Here is a 13,871-nt window from a genome sequence, read left to right as displayed (position 1 = left end):
GCTAATAGGCAGCTAGAACGCGCTTTAGAAATGTGTCTGAGTGCATGTTTTCTGATCGCCCCGAGCAAAGGAGAGGTCGTCACGATCGGCGTGCAGACAGGATGTACAACCTTAACAACAACTATGCAGGATCTGTCAGTGGCAAGCAGTGAGGGCTTGTTTTTGAATAGTAGAGGAAGTTTGGAAGGTTAAATCCTTTTCGAGCGTCAGTGTTCTTTTCATACATCAAGGATATGTTTTGTGTGGTAATTGATAGACTTTCAGTTTGGGTGTGATCAATAGCATAAAAGATTAGATACACGCACACTGCTAAAAATACACACTCCTTCTCACTGCTCAAGACATAAGTACACACTTGCACACAAAATCTGGTTTAGCTTCATTATTTAATGCGACACTCATTGAGTGTTTCCTAATTGCGTTCTCCCTTTTGTATCCAGATCTTTGCTTCGACAGACCTGGGCCGCAAGTGGACTTTGCTTCAGGAGCGTGTGACCAAGGACAGAGTGTTCTGGTGAGTTCAGCTCGTCGTTCTCATCAGTGATTAGGATGTATTGAGCAAAGTTCAGCCAGGCCACAAAGTCAGGCTCAGCTCACCTGACAGCTCCAGCAGCTGATCTCAAAGTAGGTCAGCATCATGGCTCAGCTGATTCCCTTCCATGCATTCATTAACAAAGCTCCAACAAGGCACCTTATCTCAGCTGCTTCAGCCAGCCTGCCCCTGCTGCTTCCTCTGCAAGACGTTTGGCAACCCACCTCCACCCCAGCTCCCCCTTTTTCCTCCTGTGTTTGATTTATTCAGCGTCATTTCTGTTGTCACATTCCTGTTCTCTTTGGGCGTCTTGCTGCTGCTCTCCTTGTCTCAAGCTTTCCATGAAGGCACATGGAACAACAGAGAGGTGTGCTCTCTCTGTCTCAGGCTGCCACCAAATGTATTTTACGCAGATTCAAATGAAGATTTCTTTGACGAGAGTGGTCCTGACTGAATTAGAATTCAGCTCAATGTTTGAAATGTCGTATTCTCACAGGTATCTGGAGGACCCTGGAACACTCCCCTGAAAAGGGTTCCAGTTTTGAACATGTAAAGAAATGAGAGGAACAGTGCTTATGGTACAAAGACTTCTGTGAATTCGGTGAAATTATTTTATGGTGCAGTAAAACTCATATTCTTTTATGCAAATCGCGACTCTTGGAACAGCCTGGTAGCAGTGCGGAGGTAGTCCCAGTGGCCAGAGGCATTATGTGTTTGGGTTTTCTGTCCAAACCATTGTGAACAAGATATCTCAGGAACACCCTGAGGGAATTTATTCAAATATGCTATAAATGTTTAGTTGGACTCAAGGTTGATCTTAAGTTATATCAATCCACTTGTCTCACTCCTGGATAGGAAGCAAATAAGTGTTAATAAGTGTATCTAGAAATAGTTAAAACTCTCAGTTCTCATCAGGGGAACTTCTGATGATTTTCCCAGGGAGCACCAAATATGGTAGTCTGCAGATGTGGGACTTTATTTTACCTAATTTATTTATTTATTGGATTTAAATGAGAGGCTCTTGCAGGAAGTCTATTTTGATCAAGCTGTACCAGACATTCAGTTGAGCTCCTGCAGAGTTAATGGGGCTATTTTTTTTACTGATCTCATCATGCTATTTACACAATAATGCTCAAACGATAAAATTATATTGATTTCTATATCCCAGATGCAAATAAATCAACTTTATGTGGAACATTAAAAAGAAAACTCAAACTTCTGCTCCGATTTTTCTTAAACTAGAAATCTGAATTAGATTTTTATCGTAAGCACTGGAGTTAATGCAGCAGAACCATTTTATAGAATCTCTTGAAAACGTGCCCACAGCAAGCGGAGGTATATAGCTTTTTCCCACACATGTAATATTTCACAGCTTGAGCGATCTCTTCCAATCCTTCCTCTCCTCACTCTCACCTTCATGTTATCTTGTTTCAGGATTCTCTCCCTCTTATCACCTTCCTTCCATCCTCCTCTAACTCTCTCTTAACTCTCCTCTCTGTCCATTATGCATTGGTGTAAAACGATGCATTCAAATATGGTGCATTTCAATACATTTGAGTACACACCTTCATCTTCTGAAGGTCAGGAAGGCATTGCGAGCTCCTGTTGGTTTGTTTCCTCTCACTGTCGATAGTAAATGAGTTCCTTCGCACGCCAAAACACCTCTGATTTATACCACCAACTGTAACGCACAAATCATGCAAACACTGCGCCGTAAAAATTTTGAAGGTGAGGGGGAGTAAAGGAGAGGGTAAGGAAGGAGAGAGGGCCATAAGTGCTTTCCTTCTTTCTGCTAAAGTTACATTCTCTTTATCAGATTTAGGATCTGAATGTCCAACCTGAACTATTCCACCTGTAATTAACAGTTATCTAAATCGGACAATACACATCACCAGCGATACAAATAAACTGCATAAAATAGCCGGCAAGAACATGGAGAATTTCATCTTCGGTTTAAGGAGCTGTGAAATTATCGCGATCGCTTCCAAGTCTATTTCAGGATGTCAGTAGTCCAGTTTGATACGCTACCAACTGCTAACTCTGTGAACGCCTTTGACGGATTTGAAAAAACGCAGCGAATAGAACCTGTTCCAAATTCTTAAATGATGGGGAAAAAAAAGTTGTGCAGTCAAGAATTGAGATTGACACAACCTAAGAATGTACAAAAATTCAGATCTGGTGACCTTAACGCTGATTTTGTTCCCTGCGTGAACATCTAAACACAGAAAACTACCTAATAATAATAGCAATACCACACACAATTATTTAATGCAGATGATGTCAATCCTTTCATAATAAAACACATAATTTTCTAAACTGTTAAACCAATCCTTTAAGGTTCACCAACATTTTACTTTTCACATGTGCACGTCATTATAGTTTGAATCCAGCTGAATTTTTATATGGCCTGGCTAAAGCTTTGTCCAGGAAGTAGAACATCAAAAGATTATTTCACAGTGTATATTTAGTCCCTGCTACTCCGAAACTAAACCACTGTTTTATTTTATTTGGCTTGGACTTAACTGCCTGCAGCAAACATACGCAGGTGTTCAGATCTGCACATACTGTAAGAAAAAAAAGTGCCTGTGCATACATGTGCTATAAATATGTGTAGCCAGAAGGAGACTGAGTTAGCTAGTCGTTGTTGGCTGTGGCCTTTGCCTTGCCTGTGGCCTAACAGTCATAAAAGGCAACAAGAGAACAGGAGTCTGGCAGCCAGAGCGTATAAATCACATAAAAACACATCAAGTTAAAGCCAATCTGCCATTGGGGTGGTCTGGCATATTGTGTTGCAGTATACCTTGCTTTGTGATCCCGGGCTGCTCTTTTATTCGTCAGCCTGAATAAAACGTAACAGCCATTTTGAAATTGAACCGGCGTCTCACAGGATGACAACTGACAACAAAAGCACACGTCTGAGGAGAGGCGATAAAAGTGAAATGCTGTGAAACCCACACGGTTAAAGGAGTAATAGCAACGCAGTGAAACCAGAGCTGGGATGAAACTGAATTCCGGCCCGGGGAGGATGTTTTTGCAGCGTGCCGCTCCTCCTCCTCTTTTTCCTCTAAAGCAATCCACCTTTCTTTATTTACCACCTCATGTCACTCTATCACTCATGTCTGTCGTTCATTTCATTTCCCCTGCCTCCCTTTTCAGCCCTCACAGTCTGCCTACTTGCACTTCCCTGACCAGAGGAGGAGGAAATCCCTCACTCTTACTGTAGGCCGTGATGAAGCTCGAGCCGAACCAAAAACGTTAGTGGAATGAATAAATGATGTATTGCCGGCGCAGAGAAAGCTTTCACCTTCAGTCTTGGGCATTTGCATTTCAAGCATGCAGCTGACACTTTTATCCAGAATAACATGAGTGAGAAGCCTCAGGTTCAAAGCCTAAGTCAAGGACACTTGAGCAGGAAGCATTGGACCTGTTGGTTATGAGCATTTAAAAGATTAGGAAAGATGAGGTGTTTGTTCTCCTTGCCTTTTATTTTAAGTACGATTGTTACTCATCACCTACCAAGTCAACTTTTACATTATATGTCATATATGTTTCTGTTTTTATTCCATTCCAGGCAAAACACTGATCACAACACATCTCAAAGTTTGACAAGTATCACAACTGTTTAAAGTAAAAAAAAAAAAAAAAAGCTGTGATCACTTTGTCACATAATAGAAATAACAAAGTACATCAAATTGTATTTTGAAAACCTTTAAGCTGTTGAAAGAGTACTGGTACACCTCAACACATCAGTAATCTAATAGACACAATGGCTGCATTTAAATAGTACTTGTATACCAATAGAGCTCAATATCAGCCGTTATATTTTTTTACCATCCAGTGTAGACTAACCACGCTACGTGATTGTGAAACAATTTTATGTATGATCCTCTAGAAGCCACAAGTCTGTATAATATCAACTGTGTTTGTAGAATAACAAAAATTGTGTCTAGATATCAAGGAGAGGTAATACACTACCCACAATCCTGAAGTGCAATAACGACGTCTCTGATTGTTGAACCACAACAGCGAAAATCATGTCCGCCACGATCAGATCACTCAGTGTTAAGTTACATTTACCACATAACAAACACGACTTCCCTCTCTGGCGTGCTGCATTTTTTAGAGATGATGAAAAGAGTCCAAAGAGATGAAAATCACCACAGCATGGTTAAATTCAGGCGGAAAAGAATATTTTACCTTTGCCTTTTTGTCCGTTTTCCAATATTTGTTTGCTCCACATCAAATGGTTAATGGTCGATATTCGTCTCATAGAAGGTCGGCCTGGTTCCAGACCATGTGTTCCGAAGCTGAGCTGTATTATATATGCAATGCACAGGTAATGTAGACAGTGGGCCTTGCAGAGTTAGGGTTAGTCAATCTGACAATAACAGTCAATATTATTGCATGGTAGGTGAACCACACTGTTTTGTTGACCATTACGGAGAGTCTTCTGATTGATGTTGGTTTTCTCTGACACCTTCTTGGAGGTCATCTGAACTCGTCATGCCATCGTCAGCTGCCGTGAGAGGAAGCGCTGTAAAATTGGAATATGAGGTGGCTTTTATAGCGTCTTTGATGGAGCAGTAAATCAGCAAACACTCATATGTGTTGCTTGAAGTTCTTGAATGTCACGGATATGTGAGCAAACTGATCATATTGACCAACTGAGGAAGACTGAGTCATCAACCTGCAACATGAGCTGAAGCTCCTGGAGCATTTCCACTGATCCGGCCTCCCTCCCCTGTTCCTCCCTCGTCCCTCCTCGGCCTGCTAATTGCTCGTAAACTCTTTTTATAGGCAAAGTAATGAGGTTTTAAATCTCCACTCTATCTTTACTGGGCTGGGGAAATTTCAGCAACTGCACTACACAGTCCTAATCAGATGAACTACTTAGTTTACTACTCACTGAAGGGCACATCGAGCGAGTGCACTGCGGAGCATGTCAGTGTGGTTCTAAGACAGAATAAGGTTATAAACATTTTTGGAGGTTTTCAAGCATGCTAGGCCAGAGTACATCTGAGTGCACTCTCCAAGAAGAGCTGAGCTGTGCATGTTCACAAAGCTTTCTGTTTCGAACAGGACCAAAGGATACAGCACATACACACTGTTTTATTGTGATCTATGATTAAATCATTGTATAACTGAACATTATATGTTTAATTTTTATATTCCTTCAATAAATACAGTATCTGCCCCTGTGGTGATGAAATTAAGTATAATGTTCAAAGTTATGTTTAATGTATAATAACCTGAAAATAAATTGAAAAATCAGATTAATGACATTCAACATACACGATCTTCCTGAAATGTGCTCATTTGTAAACTTATCTAATCTAAAGTTAATGCCAGGTTGTTTTTGTCTCATTTCTGAAGCAACTGATCATGTAACAACCCTCTGTGTTCCAGGTCTGTATCTGGTGTGGATGTGGACCCTGATCTTGTGCACATGGAAATGCAAGATACGAGTGGAGGTACAGTGATGTTCCTGTTCATTTACCTCCTGATGTCACACTAGCACAGAAAAATGTATTGACTCTAATGGATTCCCTTCAGGTGCAAGGTAAACTTATGTGAAACCTTTGAAAACCTGATTATGCAAGTTTGCTGGGATGTAGCACCCCCTACTTTCTGCAAGGTGTAACGGCAGGACAAAATAATTAACTAAAGAAATTAATGAGATGTTGTTATGTTTTGAGAGCAAGCAGTCAATTAATCATGGTTGTTAATAATATGGTTAATTCCCACCTTTGATTCAAGGGTGTTAAGCTTTTCAGATAAACATAAACGTCATGTTGTAGAGACGTCCCTGAAAGACCAAGACAGTTTAAAACACTGGGTGGCATCATGATTAATAAATACCATTTTAAAATCAGCATTACGTCTGGGGCAGTTGTGGTTCTGCAGTTGAGCTTCTAATGCCAGCACAATGTTTTTACATAGGGTTTGTAAGAGAGAGAGAGAGAAACCACCTCCCATCACCAGAAGCTCTTTATGTTTTAATACTACAGCCTTCCTGAGGTTTCTGGCATAACTTCAGTATTTCCTTATAAAAGTACTCATAGGTAGTCAAATAAATACCCGTACTATACAATATGATGCAGTGCATCTTCCACCCCAGCAAATATTTCACAATGAAAAAACAAAATGTGTGGATTCAGTCCACAGAAATGCTGGAGTGCTTTTATTTTGAAATGGTAGGCTACAGCAACTGCTGCAAACATTGATGTTTGTGACATATTCGACAGATAAACATTGAAACTGTGCTGAAATATTTATAGTTTATTTAGTTTCCTGTTTTTATTTTTTTATATTTATACTTGCACAAACACACCAGAGCAAATCCCTTGAATGTGTAAACCTACTCGGCAATAAACCCCCGATTCTGCTTCTGAAAGATAATTTACTCTGTCCACTCTGGTGAGAACTACATGCAAAACAAAAAAATCGGCAAGACCTCGAATCTCTAGAAGAGCAGCACGGCTGAACCGCGGCCGAACAGCGGCTGAACTGCAGCCGGTGTGCCAGCTCTGATCTCTGAACATGGGCGCGGAAATGAAAACAAGCTGTTCCACAGCCGTTCTGCCGCAGTTCTGCAGCCGCTGTGCCCCAGCCGTTAATGTGATTCATCAAATAATATATCATTTAGCTTATAAACAAAACACATATAAGTATACAGTATCTCTTCAAGGGCTGAAGGAGGATTCCTGACCTGCTTTGTCAGATCAGTTCTGGAAACAAGAATCACTTCTCTGCCAGCAGTCTGCAGAATTATAACGTGCTCTCTCCCATCAAGGGGGCAATAGTTTTAACATTGCTTGCAGCGTAAATGCAGGTAGGAATATGAATTGGTGACCTTGCTGTGGGTGGGACGGTGGTGTTTGTGTGTGGGGGGGTCAGTGGGGAATAAATGGATAAATTAAGGAGGGGAGGTCAGGGGCCCTCAGGGGGCAACGCCAGCGGATCTGGATTATCATATCAGCTGAGTGACAGACGGGCAGGTTAGTGCTTAACTCATTACCGAGGGCCAACAGGGTAATAGAAGTAGTAAGTGTATTTGAGATTGTGTTTGTATAGTGTGTGTGTGTGTGTGTGTGTGTGTGTGTGTGTGTGTGTGTGTGTGTGTGTGTGTGTGTGTGTGTGTGTGTGGACTTCAACTCCTCTGGGTGTCCCAACCCAGTCCCCCCACTCTAAATAAACCTGAGTAGGCAGAGTCAGAGAGTGGTGACAGATAGTGAAGGATATGTTTTTATATTTGCAGTCTCGTACTCTAGTCCTCCATAAAACTCCCTCCAACAAAAAATACCAACACTTCTTGAATCCCTCAAGGAGACACTCAGTCTTTTTAACCCACACACAGAGAGAAGCTGCCTGCAATGTGAAAGCTGTCAGCCCGAACAAGGCTGCCTGTGTTTGCTGAGGGTGAAAAAGAGAGGCTGTCTGTCTGGGCCAGCTGCCCAGGCTTGAGAGCTCTTCCTGGGGCTAGGCAGCACCACATGGTCCACCCCGCACTCCTTCTCCCCCTCCCTCGCATTCTCTTCCCTTTTCCCTCTCCCTGCGTCTGCGACCAGATAAATAGATAGTCAAGCGGGGCTGGCGCGATCAGGCATGCCAAACCAATCTGTTCGCCCCGTGCACTCCCCACCATCTCACCCTCCTCCCGTCACATGCGGCACGGCCAAGGTTAAACGGCGGCCTGCTACAAAGACGGACATAAAGTTGTGAGAGTCTCTGCAGAGGCGAGTAGCCGTGCCCATGCCTTTTGGGGGGTGCAAGTGGGGACCACTCGCTGAGCAGTGAGACAGGGGCTCCAGAGAAATGGGAGGGGGGGTCCATTGATGGATGAGCCATGTGCACAGGGAGGCTGGCAGGGAGTGTGTCTGTGTGTGTGTCATTAGGGAGATTGATGTGCAGGAAAGCCAAGCGCACCTTGTTCATGCGCTGATACACACAGGCATGCAAGCGTTTTGAGGCCTGTAGACAAACAGACCAGGATATACATGTGTGCACGAACACCCCCCACACACAGTACACACCCTTCAGTGAACATTTTAAAGATAGGTGTCATGCTGTCAAATTAATGTCATAAATTATTCCAGAATTCACTTTTTTTCATATTTTCAAAATCACTATTTATCCACTCTGAGTTTTCCTTGTCATATTATCTCGGCTGCACAGGAAATGTGTGTGTGTGTGTGTGTGTGTGTGTGTGTGTGTGTGTGTGTGTGTGTGTGTGTGTGTGTGTGTGTGTGTCTGTGTTCGCTGGTGTGCGAGGACAGCAAGTGGCATGAAGAAGTGCCACGAGCTGGAACTGAACACATAGTCCAATATAATAGTTTTTTAATGAGTTCTCTGCTGTATGCTGCTTTGATTAAATGTCCAGGTTTTTCAATAAATAAGTCAGTCCATTTGTTGGACCAGACACCTCATGAACAAAGACGACTGAGTGCGAGAGAGGAGTGCAGATCCGATGGATGGTGATGTGGACTTTACGTCGATTTGGGTTCATTGTGTTTGATTATGTTCTCTGGTGCTTTTAATCTAATGAGGAACAAGGTTGTCGCACATATTTAAAGGTGCCAGTGTAAATCAGAGACAGGTAACAGATGAATGTGAGCAATCTGATAAAGAATTGGAGAAACGTGATGACAACGCCTCCATCCATTGGGTGCAAGGTGTCACTGAACGGTTGGAACAGTATTGATGTCATATGTCATGGTAGTGGTGGGCTACACTGCTGTTATAGTCACACACGCTGCATCAGTTGAACTTCTGTCCGTCCTGGGAGAGGAACCCCTCACATGTGACGCTCTCTGAGGTTCTTTCCTTGGCAGTTTTTCCTCAGTCTTTAGGGGTTAAGGGAAGAGGATGTCACACCGTGTAAAGCCCTATGAGGCAAATTGTGATATGTGAATATGGGCCATTAAATTTGATGGATTGTATGAACCATTCCTCCCTGTGTGTCAAACACAGGGAATTGGTTAATAAAACAGGGGTGGATCCAGTGATGGAGTCAGGGGGCAGCAGCTGAAATCATGGCCCCCTGAAGTGAACTGAACTTTTTTTTTTTTTTTTAAACAATTCAACTACTACTTACTATCATTGCTGACAATAAATCTGACAATTTGTTAAGAATTTGTATTTTGTAAGCTATGGAGAACAATGTGTTTGAACAAAGAAGAATTTATTCAATGATGTGTGACTTTGAATCAAAGCTGAAGAGCGAACAGTAAACAAGTAATGAGTTAAATGTGCTTCTTACTGAATCAGGTATTATGCATTGATGTTGGACATCTAATTGACCCCTCTGTGTAATCTGTGGGCCGTTTATGGCCCATGATTTAGAAAAATCCTAGACCCGCCACTAGAATGAAAAAGTAGTTACCAAAAGAAAAACTCACGTGTGGCACAATGGTACTAATAATTTCACTTGAATTATTGTTTGTCAAACCAGCCTTACTTTATTTGTTCAACCTTGTCATTATTTGAAGTCATGGTACTTATGTCTTATACCTCATACCTGAATTACTGTGGCAATAAAGCAAGGGAGCTACATATCTCTGCAGTCCCATCACTCTGATCATTGGCCCATGTTCCTACGACAGGAAGCCACGTACCCAGGTTTGAGGCCGGCGATCGGGTCTGATTTCAGTAGGTAACATAAAAAATGTCCTCATGTTTACAATCTACTTGGCTGATTGCATGAAATTGAAAGGAATGGATGAACCGTTTCCATTTGCTGTCCTGTCGCGCCCACTGGCAACATTACACTTAAAATCTCATAATCTAATAATCAGATTTCCATGAAATTTGCTGAGCATATTCTCATCCCTGGAGGCTGAAAGCTCTCTGAGGTTTGGTGTTTGTGTGATGGAAGACCACGGCCTCATCTGTGTATCGTTACAATAACGGTTTTTAAAGACTTATGACAAAGTCAATGTGGTAAACGTCTGATCCACGGAGGATGTTGCTCAGCTTTTAAGTCGTATCTGTTAACTGTGGCGTCATGTTGACGATCGCAGTCATTGTGTGCAGGTTTAGGATGTAGCCAGTCGTGGGTCAAAATAAGTGTTGTCATCCAAAAAAAGTGGGTTTGTGCACCATGTGTGTCCCTGCTATCATAACTCACAGCTGAATAAAGAGCCGTGTGTGTGTGTGTGTGCGCGTGCGTGCGTGCGTGCGTGCGTGCGTGCGTGCGTGCGTGCGTGCGTGTGTGCGCGTGTGTGTGTGTGTGTGTGTGTGTTCTCTCTATTGCCAGCTTGTCACCTCTGGGTGGAGAATAACGGCTGAATTTCAGCAGCCGATGTTGCTGATGCAGCTGCTGGTTGAAATTCAATACTGAGGGAGCTTTGCAACAGGCGCTAACCTCTCAGTGTGTCTCTGAGGATAATCCCTTCTGGCCATGTGGATGCTAGTACTGCTTTAAGTCTATGGGGAAGCTGTCATATCTTATACAGTTTGGAAAATGATGTCTCAACTTTTCTATTTGCCTCCATTGTCTCGAGTGTGTGTCCTCCATCGTTTCTCCCTCCTTTCTGTCTCTGTTGGTCCATTGGCCTGTTTATGCTTAATGCACTTTTTTCATATACTGAAAAAAGTTGTTGGGTTTTTTTTGCTGATACTTTTCTCTCTCAGATTGTTTGCTGGAACTTTACTTGGATGAGCTTTAAAAGTCTGTAAATATTCAAAATATATTTGGCAAAAAAAAAAGCCTGGAACGTGAGTTAATCTGTTCCCTGTGTGTTTTACAGTATTAAATATTTAAACCGTTGCAAATGCACATGGAACAAACAAAACTATCACTGTCATGATACCAGATTTTTACATGATTATTGCAAAAGAAGAAACCACAAAAATTATTTTTAAAAATGCATTGAAAATTAGCAATGTTCTTGCTTTGCAATTTTTGCTTTATTTCAGTATTACTCTTTTGGTTACAGCTGTGTCTTACTATCACAGGCTACAGACGAGCTTTTACTGTTTATTATGTACTATGGATCTGGATATATTTCAAAATAGATCTTTAAATTTGAAAATAATAACTAAAATGTCACCCCGCCCAACATGTCCCCTTGAATTCAATCAAGTCCCCTTTTAATCCACATTTGAATTCTCTAGATCCAGATTTTTATTTAGATCTGCATCAAATTCAACACACTCATAAATATTAATCCCCTTAATATGCCTGATGTTATTTTCATCGAGATCCATGAAGTATTCTCTGAGAAATCAAGGAAAATGGTAATTTTGGTAATTTTAGATTTTCAGATCCAAACCAAAACCACCTCTCACCACAGCCTTCCACTAAGTTTCATGTTAATCCATCCAACAGTAATAATAATAATGACGCTCAGTCAAGAATAAACTTTAACTTTCACTTTTAACTGTTTGCTGTGTGTTTAGTCACTTTTTACAACAAATACTGCTGTGTTTATTTAATTATATTATTGTGGAGTGTGAACCAGATGGTTTCTTTACACATTATTATCATGGTGTGTGTATTATTGATACATCATTAATATTCATTTTTAAATATCAGTTATCCTTAGAACTGGTGGCACCCATATGTGATACCAATATACACATATGTATATATATAATTCATGGATCTTGATCATGTTTAGGTGGCTGATATTTATGAGTGTGTGCAATCTGGTGCAGATCCAAATAAATATCTGGATCACTGAATGTAAATGTGGTTTCAAAAGAGGACTGTTGGGCCTTTGGGGAGCTATGTGCTCTACTGAGTGACCACTTCTATTTTTTCTTATCTGTAGTTTACATAATTCTACTATTACTGGCAACATCATTACATTCGTCACTGCTGCTGCTCCCTTCATCTCTGTCAGACTTTTTATGTACAAATAGTTTAAACATTGATACACCTCATCATTTATTTAGACATGTCTTTCCTCTGGGTCTGGGGGAGAGATCCCTCACATGTAGCTCTCTCTGAGGTTTCTACTGGGTGTTGTTGGGGGGGGGGGGGGGGGGGTAGTTATTCTTCACTCTTAGTCAAAGGTAGAGGATATTGAACCTTGTGAAGCCCTGTGAGCCAAATTGTGTTGTTAGATCAATTAGTTGATAACCATTCCTCCTTGTCTGTCCCCGCAGGTTACCTGTACGTCACCTGTCTCATCCAGAACTGCTCAGACAAAATGGTGACGGCTCAGTTCCTCGGCAAAATCGACCACAATTCGCTGTTGGTGCAGGACGACTACATATTTGTCAAGGTAAAAACATCAGAAAGTTTAAAGGTACTAATGTTTTGAGCAAGCAGCAGTTCTGCCTGATTTAACTTGAATAAGCTTCTTCATTAATTCCCAGAATCAATGAACTGGTGTAAAGACTCTTAAATATAAAAAGCATGTCCTCCTAAGCTGCACACTATCAGAACTGCATTTCCCATTAACCTGCTAATCAATGTTGGAAAGTAGATCTTTGCTTTGATTTTTGATGGGAGAAAATCCAATCATGTGGTTGTGATGTGATTTTAACTTTCAAAATGAATTTGCCACAACAGTTAACTCAGTTTGGTTTTTGAATAAAAGTCTATGTTTTGTACAGAGGTCGTGGAGTTTGAACATTGTGGCCATTTATCAGGCTGAGAGGGTTTGACAAAAGATGCTCCTGAGCTGCATAATGAGAATAAAACAAAACAAATAATACTTTTTACATCGGTGGACGACTTCTGACTCAAAGTATTTTTGCACCTTTTTCTTCTTTCCCATACGTTTAATTAGTGTGACCAAACACTGACCATCAAATGTCCAAACAACAACATAATTAGGTCTTCGCGAGCAAATGTCCTGTCCTTCACTTGCATGCAGAGCAGGGAAGTGAGATCCCATTACAAGGACACATTTAATACCACGTGTGAACTCACATACTGAACGCTAACCACATGTGATCAGATCTCTGAGGACAGATGTTGATACCAGGTCTGAACTGGACCTAAGAGAGAGGCTAGTCATTTTTCCAATTCTTGAGATTTTCTGAACAACAACTCTTCCCACTATGTCATCGCCTCAAAGTAAACTTCCCTTTCCTCAGCTCAAAGCAGTGGAGCGGAGTGGAAGGAGTGGAAGCTCGTGTCAGCAGCGCTCTCTTATTAATCATACTTCTAAACTTAGTGCAGCAATTAGAGAATTAACACCACAGAGTTGCACATTTTTAAATGCATCTTCCTGAATCCTTCATCTCCCCTGCTTCTTGTTATCATTCGGCGTCTGTGTGTGTTGCGTAGTATCTGCCAGTGTATCTATTGAGTTGTGTTTGCGCACACAGCTGGGACTGCAGCTTTCTGTCGGTTTGACTGATAAACTCTGCAGCTCCGACAACA

The 13,871-nt window shown here is 41.5% G+C and overlaps 1 protein-coding gene across 11 annotated transcripts in view; it reads left to right on the top strand.

The window, feature by feature from the left end:
- Positions 1-13,871, top strand: part of sorcs2 (sortilin-related VPS10 domain containing receptor 2) — a 284,239-nt gene that overhangs the window by 231,694 nt on the left and 38,674 nt on the right. For all 11 annotated transcript variants that reach the window (XM_069518801.1, XM_069518795.1, XM_069518794.1 and 8 more), the window contains 3 exons: positions 441-514; positions 5,939-6,003; positions 12,644-12,762. In XM_069518801.1, the coding sequence (XP_069374902.1) occupies positions 441-514; positions 5,939-6,003; positions 12,644-12,762 (258 nt within the window). The remainder of the gene's footprint in view (positions 1-440; positions 515-5,938; positions 6,004-12,643; positions 12,763-13,871) is intronic.

This window comes from Paralichthys olivaceus, chromosome 22 (genome assembly GCF_024713975.1).
Source record: "Paralichthys olivaceus isolate ysfri-2021 chromosome 22, ASM2471397v2, whole genome shotgun sequence".
Classification (NCBI taxonomy): Eukaryota; Metazoa; Chordata; class Actinopteri; order Pleuronectiformes; family Paralichthyidae; genus Paralichthys; species Paralichthys olivaceus.
The sequence above is the reverse complement of the archived record's forward strand: the minus strand, read 5'-3'. Positions and strand labels throughout refer to the sequence as shown.